The 15,184-nt window shown below is 41.4% G+C and overlaps 1 protein-coding gene across 1 annotated transcript; it reads left to right on the top strand.

Moving 5' to 3' along the window:
• The first annotated feature begins 1,880 nt into the window (after positions 1 to 1,880).
• bambia (BMP and activin membrane-bound inhibitor (Xenopus laevis) homolog a) lies at positions 1,881 to 14,852 on the top strand. Its single transcript, XM_028804343.2, has 3 exons — positions 1,881 to 2,386; positions 11,212 to 11,499; positions 14,084 to 14,852. Exons 1-3 carry the CDS (start codon positions 2,227 to 2,229, stop codon positions 14,500 to 14,502), a joined length of 867 nt encoding a protein of 288 aa, XP_028660176.1. The 5' UTR covers positions 1,881 to 2,226; the 3' UTR covers positions 14,503 to 14,852.
• The last annotated feature ends 332 nt before the right edge of the window (positions 14,853 to 15,184 follow it).

The raw sequence follows: 15,184 nt of genomic DNA, 5'->3' as shown, positions 1-15,184 counted from the left end.
TATAAGAACACTTCCCTAGAATAAAATGGTTCTTGATTAAGCATTGGGAGGAGCCACACAACCCAGTAAAGTGCCATTACAGAACCATTCTTTATAACAGTGCAGTAAACACATGTTCTGTGCGCTGAACTTGCAAGTCCCTTCAGATAAAGGCGTCGGCTCAATACAGCAAGAAAGGGAACAATGATGGGCGGCTCCGTGGCGCAGTGGGTAGCGTTGCCGCCTGTCTGATTTCGAAGGCAGCACCCGGTTAACCGTGTGGAGTCGGCATTGTCCAGCCAATGTGTTACGTGGGTTTGCCCAGCACATCCCAAAAGACGTGCTGATTACGGACTATACTATGGCCTGACGCCCTGATCGTGGCCTCTGATCGGAGAATAATACCAATAATTATGACGATAATAATAATATTGGTATTATTATTAATCCTGTTATAAGGGGTACTGTATTACTATATTTCAGAGCAGTATGTCTCCGATAAATACAGAAAGAAAGAAAGAATGAAACCGTCTGTTTCTGACAAGATACTAATAGTACGGAGCACTGCATACTGTATTGTGTAATTATTATTTTCAATGCAAGATACATTCTCTTCATTTCTCAGGTTGCCTTTGGGATGGTCTGTAATTTTCACAGACTGTATGCTAGGTGTCTTCCCGACTGGGAACACCATTAATTAATCTGCCAGGCGATTTTTTTTTCTTCACTAAGGTGTTATTCTTTCGACATAAATTAAAAATGGAGACACAAGGAGCAGTCGTCTTTAGCCGAGCGGCAGACGGTATTGTGCATATACAATCATTGACATATCACTAAGGATCGGATAGGCTCTTGATATCGATCAGACCGGGCTCTCTGTTTGCATGAGACTGTTTTGGGGGATAATTGAGTGTCAGCCGCTGTGTGTCTGTAGTCTCTGTGGCGCCAAGAGCATTTTGGATTGCTAATTTCACTAACTGTCTGTCGGCCCCGCCCACTCCATCCACTCGCGCAATGAAGCGTGGTCTGTGAAGCGACCGGCAGCCCCATCGGACCTCAGGTGTCTGGACCTTTTGCTTTAGTGTGTACGTTGTATCCATCGTCGGCATACTACGATCAAGAAGAATAAATTTCCTTACAGAATGACTTAAAAGTGTAAATAAACACATTTCATGCAATAATTCAAATAACGGATTTCCATTAATTTTAACCACGACTTTATGGCACTTGAGAATAATATTTGGACCCAAACACTCATCATTCACTATGGGTGAAAGCCCTTTGTGCATTTTATCGATCAATACTTTAATTATATTCTTATTTTAGCTTAACAGATTATACTGTCAAACCCGCTTAGTCATTACTTTTAATTAAGTACAGTATCAAGGGTATTAAAGTTTTTTTTTACCCATTTCCTCGTCACAGTATACATGGGGGCAAAGCTAGAACCATCCTTGGACGGGATGCCACTCTCGTACAATTACGTTAAGTGATAAAGCATGATTCGCATACATCATGGTTTATTGTCAGGCAATACACTATCAACTTCTAATAATTATATTACTTATTTAAAAAATCATCTAAAGAACGCACACCTTAGCAGGGGCACATGTCATTTTTTTTTGCTTCATATCCAAACTGCAGGAAAGCGTCGGCTAATCGCTGCCCTCTACAAGGATGCATTATAGTTTAAGTGACATCACAGGCTCCAGGATTCTGTGACCTGCCTCTTCTCTGCCAGGGCGCCTCGCCTCCTCTACCTGACCTCGCAGTCATCCAATGAGAGCCCGGCTCGGGGTGTTTGGAAACTGTGGAGCGGAGACATCCAATGAGCAGCTCCGATGGGCGGAGCCTGATCGTTCGGTTGCGCCGGGGACGGAGTTATTTCTGCAGCAGCTTTTCATTGAGATGAGTAGAAAAGCGACTGCTGCGAAGCGAAGAACTGTATGTTTAGATGTGGAGCTTTGTCAGAGAAGAAGCGGAGTGTTCATTTGTTTTGCTGATTCTTCATTTTCTTCTGCTTTCCTACTAAGTTAGAGTTCTGTTTTGTTGTTCAAGTGTATTTAACTGTTGAAGCTGTTTTATGGCAAGGTAAAAGCAACGGTATGTTGGTTTGTTGAAATCCTACAAAAGTCAAAGTGCTGTTTCACGGAGGTTGTGAATCGATACAGGCTCAAATGCGTGTGTTTCATCATCGACGTGACCGCAGCGAGCCCTTCTGAGGATTAAAACTCGATATTTATATGCATGCAACTGAAGATACGGGACAGGAACTGGAATTACGGGGCTCTGGTGTCTGAAGCAGCGTGGACACGAATTCAGTGCACTCAAATGGATCGCCATTCCAGTTTAATTTCTCTTTGGCTGCAACTGGAGTTATGTGCTATGGCAATCTTGCTGTCAAAAGGTGAGTGCAGACTTAATAAGATGTGGCGTTCGTTCTTCTTTTTAATAACCTTAATATAAAGTTACGAGGGTTTTTGGAACATTGGCCGGAGTAGCGCGTAGCCTTTGGTGTTTCTATATAAATCTATACATTCGGGACCATCCTGTTTTTTTATTTTTGTTGCGGAATTATAGCTTATATGAACTCGGAGACGACAAGGTAACGCTGTTGTTATTTTAGCATTTTTGTAACTGGTGTATGTAAAACGTGTTTTTTTTTCTTTTTTCTTAGAAACGTGTGATCGGTCTCATAGAAACGTTAATTTAGACACTTTTATAAGTAAGATCGGTAAACTACGTCTTTCCTTTTCTTCTGTTTTTACTTTTGCAGGACAATTCCTATATAAATAAAGCGCATTAGCAGTGAGTCCAGGACCTGATTGACCCTGTCCATTCATTTTAAAAACTTGATTCTTCCACAAGATCGTGGAGAGCATAACTCGTCAGCGCTAAGGGCATAGCAGGAACTAAATGGGACGACAGTACGGGCCTTGTAAGGCCTTGCCCCACTCGTACATTTTATAATCGACGTGACAGCATCCCTTTAGAGTGTTGGAGCACACGGGGAGAACACGCAACTTTTGTGCTGAATGTAAAATAACGTTCTCGTGGTATCTAATGTCAAAAATTGTAGTGCTTAGCTGTTTTTAATAATACACGAGTTATTTTATGTTCCCAAACCCATTAATTCTCAAACCCACTTAATCCTAAACCTGAAGCAGCATTGTGGGGAAGATGGTGCCCCTCTCGGCAAGCACCCTGCGCTTGGTAGGAATATCCCAGGACACGAAGCGGGGCAATCGGAGGGTGAACACTCTTGCATACCATTCACATTTTTAAGTTCTGGGGTCTTAATTTATAAACACGAATATGGTTCAGGTTGCTTTTTATGGATACTGCTTTATAATTATATCGGCTTTGGGCAACTCCATGATCGATAGACTGTGTGTGTGTATAATATATATGTGTATGAATGTGTGTATATATATATATATATATATATATATATATATATATATATATATATATATATATATATGTATATATATATATGTATATATAATATGTGCTTTCACATATAAAAACACATTTCTAACGTGAAAATAGCTTCCATATGTGCTCTATATATTTATTGACCATTACATACTGTACTACATACTGAAACTGAAAAAAAGGAGGTAAGCTGTCATAATTTGCACGCCTTATTGTACACGTTTTAACTGTAAAATGCCTAAACACGTGAAGCGCAATGAGCGTGTCGTTGGCAGTGCGCTATGTACCGTATTTCACATCTGTATTAGTGTGTGTTACTACTGCGTAGTTTTGTTAATCTCGATGTTGAAAGCAGTAAAGGCTAAACCGTGGGATAATTTCGGCTACGCAGTCACCCAGGGAAGATTTGGAAAGTTAAATTTTGTTGCGCTTTTAGTAGCTCCTTATGAATGAGCAGTCAAAGTCATTAGCGTCTACGAGCTAAATCGCTATGTAGATGCTAATACGCTTGATTTCCTTAGTTATGCAACAGAAGGGGGGAAGCGGTGTGTGTGTGTTATTTCAAGATTGAGGCAAAGTACGTGTTTTCATGGGAGGTTCGGATCTCGTAATAGTTTAGCTCTTTTACTATGTAAACACCATAGTCGTTATCATTTACACCAGAAGGGCACTATATGGCTTTCGACACGTACTGTTTGCATTTTCTGCCGACTAAACGCGGGCGCCAGAGAAAATGTACTGCTGCAAACGAAGGGTGTGTGTGTGCGCGTTTCTGCTCTTTTCTATTAAGCGACACGTTTGTTTTATATTTCTGTCCTTTTAAAGTCTTAAGAGTTGAATTCAAGTCAAAAGACTGCAGATTGGAGCTGTTAAGTATTTACTTTAGGAGAGGGAGAGGGAGTGAGGCAGGTTATAATTAGCTGTAAATACCATCCTGGCAGACAGAAGGGAGCTCTACCCGTAGTTAAATGTCTCCGTCGGAGACAGAAAGCAGGAACTTGAAGTGATTGAAATTGATGCATAGGCAGAGATACCGAAACTGCGCGAGTGATAACGATATAATTAGGGGATCATAGGGCATTTGTCTGCTGCTGTTTGCCTCTGAGAAGAACCACACAGCCATCTTGACGTGAGTTATTTTTCTGTGGCTGCTGTTGAATGATGGCAGAGAACAGTTACAGCAAAGTTGGGGTGGCAAGGGGGGAGGGTTGCTTGAGAGGGCTGATGACTGTTTTTTATTATTATATAAATTTTATATTCCGAATGATTCGGGATTACCGAAAGGTGTTTTTTTTTTTTTTTTTTTTTTTACATGTTTTCACCGTAATGGTGCCGATAATTGAACAACCTAAAAATTAGAGTGTTACGGTTTGCATTCCGATGTTTGAAAAGTCGCCAAAATGTATGCACACCCGCACTTTTTTCTCTCGTTTAACGGGCTTTTCAAGTGTCTTAAAATAATACAAAGCACTACGGAATAAAGTTAAATATACACTGTACAGCGGCTTTTGTAATGGGTAACATCATAACACAATCGGTTAATTTCCAGTACGAGGTGAATGAAACATTTCGTGTACACGATTGTCCTTTAAACCAGAAGTGAACACGTCTGGGAGGCAATAGTTGCTACATATTTACGTTCTAACCATTTTCTTAATTAGTGACCAGGTTTTGCTACTAATTTCTTTTGCCTTCATTGTAAGTGACTTACTATTTTAAGAATCTCTTAATCAGTAACAAAACAATGAAGTTCAAAACAAACCACTGTATAAATGACTAACCTGTGTCCATTATACAATATCTGAAAATAAAGAAAGGTGAAGGCTTCAATAATGTTGATCTGCTCAGAGCCATAAAAATTTTGACAGTGGTCTTGGTAAAAGGAAATTCAATAGTGTTCCAAATGTCTGCTGTGGCAGAATGAAAGCATCCGCTAGCTGTGGAATTAAATAACAAGTTTTCTTAAATCTTCTGATTTTAAGAAACTGGAGTTTGAGGACCCAACCTAGCTGGTCACTTTTCGGGCTTACTTCACATCACATCTCATTTTTTGTTTGGCTGCCATTTAAGGAAAAAAAAAAAAAATTCAGATGGCAGTCTTAAAGAAGAAAAGGCAATTAAAGTGAAGGGACATGCAGACAACAGTAGAAATTGGTCACTTATTGAAAGGGTCAAGAAGAAAACCTGTCTCCACCGTGGCCCACCAGGATCAGAGTTGGGACACTTCTGCTCATGGTATTGGGGCAACTGTAGACGAAGAGAACACCAGAGGGAGTGCCCAGGCCTGCACTGCACTCTTAAAATGAAATGTGCCAGAGTGATGCCATAGGGGAACTATTTGGTTTCTAGAACCTTCTGCATAAAGGTTGTAGAAAGCACTTTTATTTAGACATATAACATTTTCAATGAATGAAGTGTATAGATAACAGATTTGTGTAATACCAAGGGGTTCCTGATTTTAAAAGGACTTTTGTTGTTTTCAGTACTTGGGATTAAGTTTCTGCTTTCTTCCTCTGCTCGTATGCTGCTAGGTAGCCTACTATACATTAAAGATTTGTTTTATCTGCGCGCAGCAGCACTCTGCATTGCTTGAGTAAGTAATTTTAAGCCTTGAACAAACTTCTATAAATGGTGTTTCTGAAAGTGTACAATCTTAGGCACAGTAACTTTTATTTCAGGGCTCAAAATCTGGAAAATGTCACTGTCTTTAAAGGGAACCCAATACCCCTGTAACCCCCTGGGGTGAAAAATTTTGGTTCCAAAGTAGTTTAGTGGTGCGCCTCCCTTGACAAAATGGAATGTATGTGCACTCATTTTATTTTGACTACAGAATGGTGTAATGAACAAATAAAAGCAAACACACATTGAGCTTTATATTTTGGATTTGGTGACTTTTCAAACCCCAAAGAACCAATTTTGTTTGCAAAGAAACCTTCCCAGAATGAAATGTACACATTCTATCTGGAACCATATAACCCAGTAAAGTACCATTTAAAGAGCCTGAGTTTTTGAGTGCATGTTCTAAAAAGAGGGCCCACCAATCCAGTAAAACGCCAGCACATTAAGTATTCATCGGAGTTTTTTTTTTCTTTACATTCTACCCACACACCCCCAAACCCACACACACACACCTGGTGTCGCTCCCAGTATCAACTCTGGACGGTATGCCAGTCTTTCAGACGGCTCGCACACCCCCACCCAACAATCCTCGGACCCCCTTGCTGAACGGCTCAAAGTGTGGACTCTTAGGTAGGCTGGCGCTTTAACAAGGATTAAATTGCTGTAATAAAACCAAGCCTTTCTGCTGGAGGGTGGCATCTTTAGATACTACTGTGTAGTTATTATTTTTGCTTGCCAAGCTGCGTAATTAAGCAATTTAACCAGATACTGAAAATATTCTCCCTCCACCCCCGTATCCCTTTTAAGTTTACCTTCCAATTGCACAGTTGGCCTGTATGTCTTCTCATTACCGTTGCACCTTCAGGAGAGAAGAAAGCTTTTAAGGTGACCTGTAACCTGAAGCTCTCGAATACAAACAAAGCCCCCGAGACAATCCTTCGCACCCTGTTTGCACACAAAAGAATGTGTGTATGTTTTCAGTTCTTGCGGCCAAATACAATGGTCATTAACCCGAAGGAGACAATGGGCCACTTCAGATGGCGACAGCGTCTGGGTAGAGGGCAGGGCAGGGCAGGTGTAGTCCGCTGTACCCGCGCGTGTTCACCTCCGGCCTCCACACTGTCTTTTCCGGACGAGAGGCTCGCGCTAAACTCTGTGCGCACGCGCAAGTGTGGCTGTATGTGTATGTGTGTGTGTGCGCGCGCGCGCCGTCTTTTTGGCGCTTCCAGCGCCGGTCACTCGAAGCATTTTCACGAGAAGGAGGACACGGGCCCGTCGCTGAGCTGAAGTCGCATTTACTCCGAGATATATATATACAGTATTTAAATTTGAAATCCGAGACCCCCCCCCCCCATCCTTTTGAGCCACATGTAAGTTTGCGTGCATGCTCTAAAAAAAGGCATCGCTCCTTTGCCCCGTTTTTATGAGTTTCCATTTGGGTTGAAATAAATTGACTTTGGCAAGCAAACCACTAATTATAAGCTGCACGGTTCCTGTTTTATAATACTGTCTAAAAGGGCCCTTTTGCACGGAAAGCTTTTAAAGAAGTAGCAGCCTGTTTTTATTTTTTATTTTTTGAGGTTTAGCGAATAAAGGGGTAATTTAACAATGAAATAGATTGCTTTCGCTAGGTGTGCATTTTTAGTTTACTTTTTTTTTTTTTCCTTCACGTAGTGCTATTTTAGCCCCTTTAGGCCAAATTTAACTTTATTTGCAGTCTTGTTTGTAACTGAGGGCGGCACGGTGGCGCAGTGGGTAGCGCTACTGCCTCAGTTAGGAGACCCGGGTTCTCCCTGCGTGGAGTTTGCATGTTCTCCCCGTATCTGGCGTGGGTTCCCTCCTGGTGCCCCGGTTTCCTCCCACAGTCCAAAGACATGCAGGTTAGGTGGACTGGCGATTCAAAATTGTCCCTAGTGTGTGCTTGGTGTGTGTGTGTGTGCCCTGCCCGGGGTTTGTTTCCTGCCTTGCGCCCTGTGTTGGCTGGGATTGGCTCCAGCCGACCCCTTGACCCTGTAGTTAGGATATAGCGGGTTGGATAATGGATGGATGGATGTTTATAACTGTTGTACCAGATATTAAATACACAGATATTTACACATTATACTGAAAATGTTTTAGACTATAAGAAATTTGACAAATGAGACCATTCAGTCCACAGACTCATTTGCTTAGCTACTTGCAATATCCTATCGGACACCTAAAGGTTATCAAAGTGTCCGCTTCAGCTACATATTTCTGTAGATTGTCCCAGATTCTCACAACTTCTTTTTTATGTTTGACTTGCACTACACATCTAATGCAGCAAAGCTTCACCAATAAAATAAATGCAAGTCATAATTAGAGACTCCTGAGTTGTTGGTTCATGGTTCATCTCCTTTTACGTATACAAGGTTGTTGTGTTCGTGCTTTTCGTCCTTCAAACAAATCACCAGTTTTTTAAAACTCTTATGACCCCTACTTGTGTTAAACCAGTTTGAAAAAGTTTTGTTCCTTGGCAGAAAAATCACATTCTGAAGTAATCCTCCATTTGGAACTGGATCAATGAGACAAATATATAGTGCAATAATGGCTGCTGTTTCCCTCAAATGCTGCTGGGTTATGCAAAATTTCACATTTCATAATTTACACAATCCTAAATAGGGTGGCACAGTGGTAGCACTGCTGTCTCGCAACAAGACAACCAGATTCACAACTTAGGTGCTTCCTGCATGGAGTTTGCTTGTTCTCCAGGTGCTCGGGTTTCCTAATACAATCCAATTGAATGTGGGTTAAAGGACATGACTATGCTAAATCGGCCCTGTGTTTGAGTATGCTCACCTTGTACTGGACTGGAATCCTGTCCAGGAGTTGTTTCTGCCTTGCACCTGATGCTTCCCTGCAAACCTGCTCAGGATAAGCGTTTTCGAAAATGGATAAATGAATAAAGTGTTTTGTAAAGAGCAATCTTGCTTCAGCCCTTCCAAGCATAAATGAATGTTAAATTTGTGGATGACACATCACTTTGTTAATGTAGGTCGTGATCGCTGGGATCAGCATCAGCCACAGAATAGGAACCTACACTCTTCCACCATATCCGCTTTGAACTGTGAATCCCCTAAATACCGAGCCGAAGTTTCACATGGCCAATTTCACAATTTAGACCATCTTATATTATCCATCCATTTTCCAACCCACTGAATCCGAACACAGGGTCACGGGGGTCTGCTGGAGCCAATCCCAGCCAACACAGGGCACAAGGCACGGAACCAATCCCGGGCAGGGTGCCAACCCACCGCAGGACACACACCCACACACCAAGCACACACTAGGGCCAATTTAGAATCGTCAATCCACCTAACCTGCATGTCTTTGGACTGTGGGAGGAAACCGGAGCGCCCGGAGGAAACCCACGCAGACACGGGGAGAACATGCAAACTCCACGCAGGGAGGACCTGGGAAGCGAACCCGGGTCTCCTAACTGCGAGGCAGCAGCGCTACCACTGCACCACCGTGCCGCCCATCTTATATTATCTTGTAAAGTAAACTTGTTTTTTCAAGCATCAATTGATGTTAAATTTGTGGATAACTCTTACCACTTTATTAATTCAGGGCAGGGTTACGTAGAACAGAAAACTATCCTGATGTTTTCAGGCAGAGAATAGGAACCCACACACTTGCGCTGTGTCCACTTAGAGCTTCAAATCCAAATCCCCCCTGACACTTCTGTAAAGTTTCATTTAGCCCATTTCACAATTTATGCCATCTTCTAAAGCAAGCTTGTTTGTTCAAGCATCAATTAATTAATGTTAAATTTGTGGATAACGCTTACCACTTTATTTATGCAGGTCAGGATCACATGGAGCAGGAGCCTACCCTGACAGCTTCAGGCAGAGAATAGAAACCCTCACTTTCACACCATGTCCAATGAGAACTGCAAATCCAAGTCTAACCTGCATGTCTTTGAGATGTGTGGAAAGCCCATAATGACACAACACTAAGACTGACTATTTATTTTTTTTAATGGCCGTCACACCATCCTGCTGGGTTACACTGGGGTAGAAATGGCTTTATAAAATTAAGTTTTACATACACATATTGCTTCAGTACATTACAATTTGTATCATAAATTAGTAAATCAATTTAAATTCATTTTTTAGAAACACATTGGCTGTGTGTGTGTGTGCGTCTCTTTGAGGGAGGGCCCAGTCTCAGACTACTATCATCCTGTTCAGCGTGTCTTCCAAATAGTTAATGTTAGTCACACTCAGCGCTGCCAGGAAAGGCTCCAGTCCTAGTGACCCAGAATTGAATTAAATGGATTTGGGAAAGCGATGAGACATTTTTCATTACGTGCACCCGCTAACAATGGCCTCTGAAACAATACATAACTTTTGAGTTTTCTGGCACTGTAAAGCCTACCACTTAGTTCTTCAGAGAGCAAAAAAAAAAAAAAAAAAAAATAAGGGTGTGGAATGTTTGGCAAAAATGACATTGGTAAAGTCATTTACCAATTGTGCCTGAAGTACAAATGTGTATCATAAATGCTAATTTAGCAATTTCCAATGACGGTCCATTATAATGGATTTTTTTTTTTTTTTTTTATGTAAGGCTCATATTGGAGATGTTCAGGTGACAAGTCCTAAGTGGCACATTATAATGGGGGGGCTGTCTCAATTCTTTACTACTAGTTTGTTTTTGTTTCCATATGATTTTTTTGTTAGTGTTATTTCACCCTTGCAAGAATGTTCTACATGTCCCTCCATTTTTAGAATCTTCTGTTAGTTGCAGATTAATTTTACTTTTGTTATGATGTATGTTTACACCTGGGCTGCTGGTTAATATTGACTCTTCTGGGGTCTACTATTCTGCTGATCACCATCTGGCACTTTGAGTTGTCTATCTTTGGTTAGAGAAGCAGCATTTCAGTTTCTGCTCCGACTCCATCCAGGGCTTGATGCCGCTTTCCATGATGCCATCCCTGACCCTGCATATATGATTAATCAATGAGACTTTATTGCTCAGAGAACCTTTCATGGCAGCCACATCATAAAGCGCTTAATTGTAGTAACAATTTGGAGCCACCGAGCCAATAAACTTGTCTTTTAAATGATTTTGTTGTCTGTGGCTGCTTTTCATTGTACTGTATAACAAGGTAAGGTTTTCAATTTTTTTTGTTTTCTTTTTATTTTCTTTTAGGAGAGATCAGGTGCTACTGTGATGCTCCCCACTGCGTGGCAACGGGTTACATGTGCAAGTCTGAGCTGAACGCCTGCTTCAGTAAACTGCTGGACCCTCAAAACACAAATTCCCCTCTAACACATGGCTGTTTGGACTCTATTGCAAGCACAACATCCGAGATGTGCCGTGCTAAAGTGACTGAGAACCACGCAGGACTCTCGGCTAAGCTGGAGTGTTGTCATGATGATATGTGCAATTACAGAGGACTGCATGATGTGCTCTCTCATGCCAGGGGCGATGTTTCAGGTTAGCAGACCCTCATTGTATTCTTTCTGCTTGTTCTGCAGTCCTGCCACGGTAAACATGTTTGCTTGTATTGATCCTCATTTTGCACTAAAGTAACCCAAGACGTGGTTTTTCTTCCCTTTTTAATGGGCCTGCATGTGGCTAAAATTGCAGCAAATTTATCTTTCTAATATATGTGCTTCTTGAAGGCTCTACTTTATTAAATGTCTTATTTCTGGAACCCTTAGCATTGTTTCAGATTAGAATGCAGCCCTATTTTGTAGAGCACCAGCATGTAAGCATTTCATCCATTACTTAACTTGCCGTTCAGGATGTTAGGGGCCCTGCACCTCTGCTGGCAGCATTAGGGGCAAAGCAGGTTCCAGAACTGGATGGGAAACCAGTCCATTGTATAGCAAATGTAAGCACACATTCATGGTGTAGAATGGCCATTTTTACATTTTGGGATTTGGAAATTTTTAAAGCATGGTTACCTGAAGAGTAATGCATCGCCTAAATGGACTTTAAACCAAATTCTGCAGTTGTGAGGCACTATATCACAGTTGTAGGCTCGGTATTTGTAGCGTTTTGTAAATTGGGATGTAATTAGGTACAACACTATTTGCAGTAACTTAGTGTCTGCTTATCAACATCCACCCTCAGACCTGTCGATTTAGTTTAGCCAATGTAAGACATGTTCACGGTGTAGAAGGGCCATTTTTACATTCTGGGATTTGGAAATTTTAAAGCCAGGTTATCTGAAGAGTAATGCGTCACCTAAATGGTCTTTAAACCAAATTCTGCAGCTGTGAGGCGCTATATCACAGTTGTGTATTTGTAGCGTATTGTAATTTGGGATATAATTAAGTACAACACCATTTGCAGTAACTCGGTGTCTGCTTATCAGCATTCACCCTGAGACTTGTCGATTTAGTTTATTTTTAAATATTTTCCATCAAATGTTGGAAGCTTTGCTTTCCAATTCACGATCTTGGATTAGAGGTTGTTCGATCCTAACCCTAGACAATATTTGTCCCGTTCACACTTCCCAACGAATTACAAGTTGTTCAAGAATGCTTTTACCTGACATTCTCAAACCCATGTAATCCCGTTCTGGCCCCGTGAATGCTTCCATGGCTGCATTGCTTGCAAGATAGGAGCCAGCCTTGGACTGGGTGAAGAATTCTTGTTATACTTCAATAAAATGAAGTCATGTATAGCATTTAACTAGTACTTTGCACAGTTTTCCTTGATAAAATAAAGGAGGGGTGGGCAGCGGGGGCGCGTGTGTGTGAAAACTTGCAGCTAACTGTAATCCATCTTGTAAGGTGAGCAATACTCTTTGTGCTTTTAGGTTTATTCATAAATCCATTTTTCTGAACTTTCCTTGTGTTTAGTAGGCACCTTTTATATGCCAGGGAATCTAGAAATTCTGCGGTGGGTTGGCACCCTGCCCAGGATTGTTTCCTGCCTTGTGCCCTGTGTTGGCTGGGATTGGCTCCGGCAGACCCCCGTGACCCTGTGTTCGGATTATGCGGGTTGGATAATGGATGGATGGATCTAGAAATTTTAAATTCCTTCCACATTTAAAGATAATTGTTTAGGTTAATTAGCAAGATTAAATCTGCTTATTAGCCAGCTTAGTTTGGTGTGGTTGTACGGGCAGCAGTCCATCTAGGATTGATTCCTACTTTGCATCAAATGGTGCCGTCTTTCACTTTTTGCTGGCTGTGTCTGGTCATGGACTGGCACTCGTCTTTACTTGAGGCCTCAACTCTTTGACCCTGTAATGATCAAATCAGGGTCAGAAAATGGATGAATGTTTTGATCGTCAGGCCATGATAAGCCATTTGGCAACATTTGACAGGAATACGTTGGTGGCTGCTCAGGACAGTGGTCATGGTTTTAGTGCTTTGTTTGTGATACTTTGCACATTTTATCATTCAAGCTGAAATAAACTGCTGTAGTGAACAGATTCTGCCCATTCATCCTCCTCGATCTTATTCTCACTAGCTAATTTTGGGCTGTGGACAATTTTAGGAAAACCTCAATGGCTTTCTTTTTATGTTGCACTTTTCAGTTCTGGGCAGCATGGTGGCGCAGTGGTAGCGCTGCTGCCTCGCATTTTGGAGACCCGGGTTCACTGTTCTCCCCGTGTCTGCGTGGGTTTCCTCCCACAGTCTAAAGACCTGCAGGTTAGGTGCATTGGTGATCCTAAATTGTCCCTAGTGTGTGTGCCCAGTGGGGGGCTGGTGCCCTGCCCGGGTTTGTTCCTGCCTTGTGCCCCGTGCTGGCTGGGATAGGCTCCAGCAGACCCCCGTGACCCTGTGTTAGGATTTAGCAGATTGGAAAATGGCTGACTGACTGACCTTTCAGTTCTTTGATCCATTTTTACAAATAGCACTTTGAGGAAGAGGAAGGCCTCTTTGCTTTACATGTATCTTGCTGTCTCTGTTCACTTTTTAGTTTCTAACCTGTATTTGCCTATAACCAGGCTTGAGGAGTTTATTATAATACCACTTGTGTGAAATGTTAGACATGAAGTATAGGTGACATTGAATGATTCATTTGCTTTGCTGACTTTTCTTTTTATTATTATTTGCAGATCATAGCACAAGATATCAGCCAGACAGCAGCAGAAATCTAATCACCCGAGTTCAGGATTTGACATCCTCCAAAGAACTGTGGTTCAGGGCAGCTGTGATCGCTGTCCCCATCGCCGGGGGACTCATCTTGGTGCTCTTAATTATGCTGGCTTTGCGGATGCTGCGCAGTGAGAACAAGAGACTGCAAGACCAGAGACAGCAGATGCTCTCTCGCTTACACTACAGCTTTCATGGACATCATACAAAAAAGGGCCAAGTTGCTAAGCTGGATTTGGAGTGCATGGTGCCCGTAACAGGCCATGAGAACTGTTGCCTGACCTGTGATAAAATGCGCCAGGCTGACCTTGGCAATGATAAAATACTGTCTCTGGTCCACTGGGGGATGTACAGTGGACACGGGAAATTGGAATTTGTATGACTTGTTTGAAAAAAGGAACAAGGAGAACTGAGAAGCAAGCCCTTTTGTTTTAGGTTTCTCTGCGGAGCACTTTACTTGAAAATAGAACATTTTAAAAATGGTCGGGGTGGGGGTGTAATTTAAATGGAAAGAAGAGGACCTGTTTTAACTGATGGAGAATTTTGGATTTTATGATTATTTTTTAATTGTTGAAGGATTCCAAATATTGTTTTATTTGCACACTTTTGTATAAAAACAAAACAAAAAAACATTCTTTTGTTTTAAAGAAAATAGAAGATGCACAGTGATAGCAGACTAAAGAGGCTACTCCTGAGACAGACCCACAAAAGAATAAACAAATGTAGACTCTTTTTTTGCTGTTTACATGATTTTCATTAATTTTATTTTTTATATAAAGATTTTTAAATTGCCTAAAACATTTTGCTTTACTTTCTGAAGAAGGGAGTATTTTGGGGCGTTCGGTTTAAATGTTATTTAATATGGTTTTCAAAAAGATTTTCTTTTAAGTAATACTGGTCTACACCAAAATCCTTTCACACACAAAAAAAGGGACATTTTATAAATTTTAGTTGTGTTGAATCAATGTGTGAAACTGGAACGTTTCTACCACAAGTCATTTCTGCCGGATCGGATTCAGTGAAAAATGCAGTTTTGGATAAACTTTTATGGCATTAGTATCATT

The sequence above is a fragment of the Erpetoichthys calabaricus genome, chromosome 6, assembly GCF_900747795.2.
Source record: "Erpetoichthys calabaricus chromosome 6, fErpCal1.3, whole genome shotgun sequence".
NCBI classification, from domain to species: Eukaryota; Metazoa; Chordata; class Cladistia; order Polypteriformes; family Polypteridae; genus Erpetoichthys; species Erpetoichthys calabaricus.
The sequence above is the reverse complement of the archived record's forward strand: the minus strand, read 5'-3'. Positions and strand labels throughout refer to the sequence as shown.

Bases quoted from the DNA above. Each gene is read 5' to 3' on its own strand.
- bambia (XM_028804343.2), top strand. From the start codon at position 2,227: ATGCAACTGAAGATACGGGACAGGAACTGGAATTACGGGGCTCTGGTG. The intron at 2,387-11,211 runs GTGAGTGCAGAC...ATTTTCTTTTAG, and splicing joins GGCAATCTTGCTGTCAAAAG to GAGAGATCAGGTGCTACTGT. The intron at 11,500-14,083 runs GTTAGCAGACCC...TATTATTTGCAG, and splicing joins TGCCAGGGGCGATGTTTCAG to ATCATAGCACAAGATATCAG.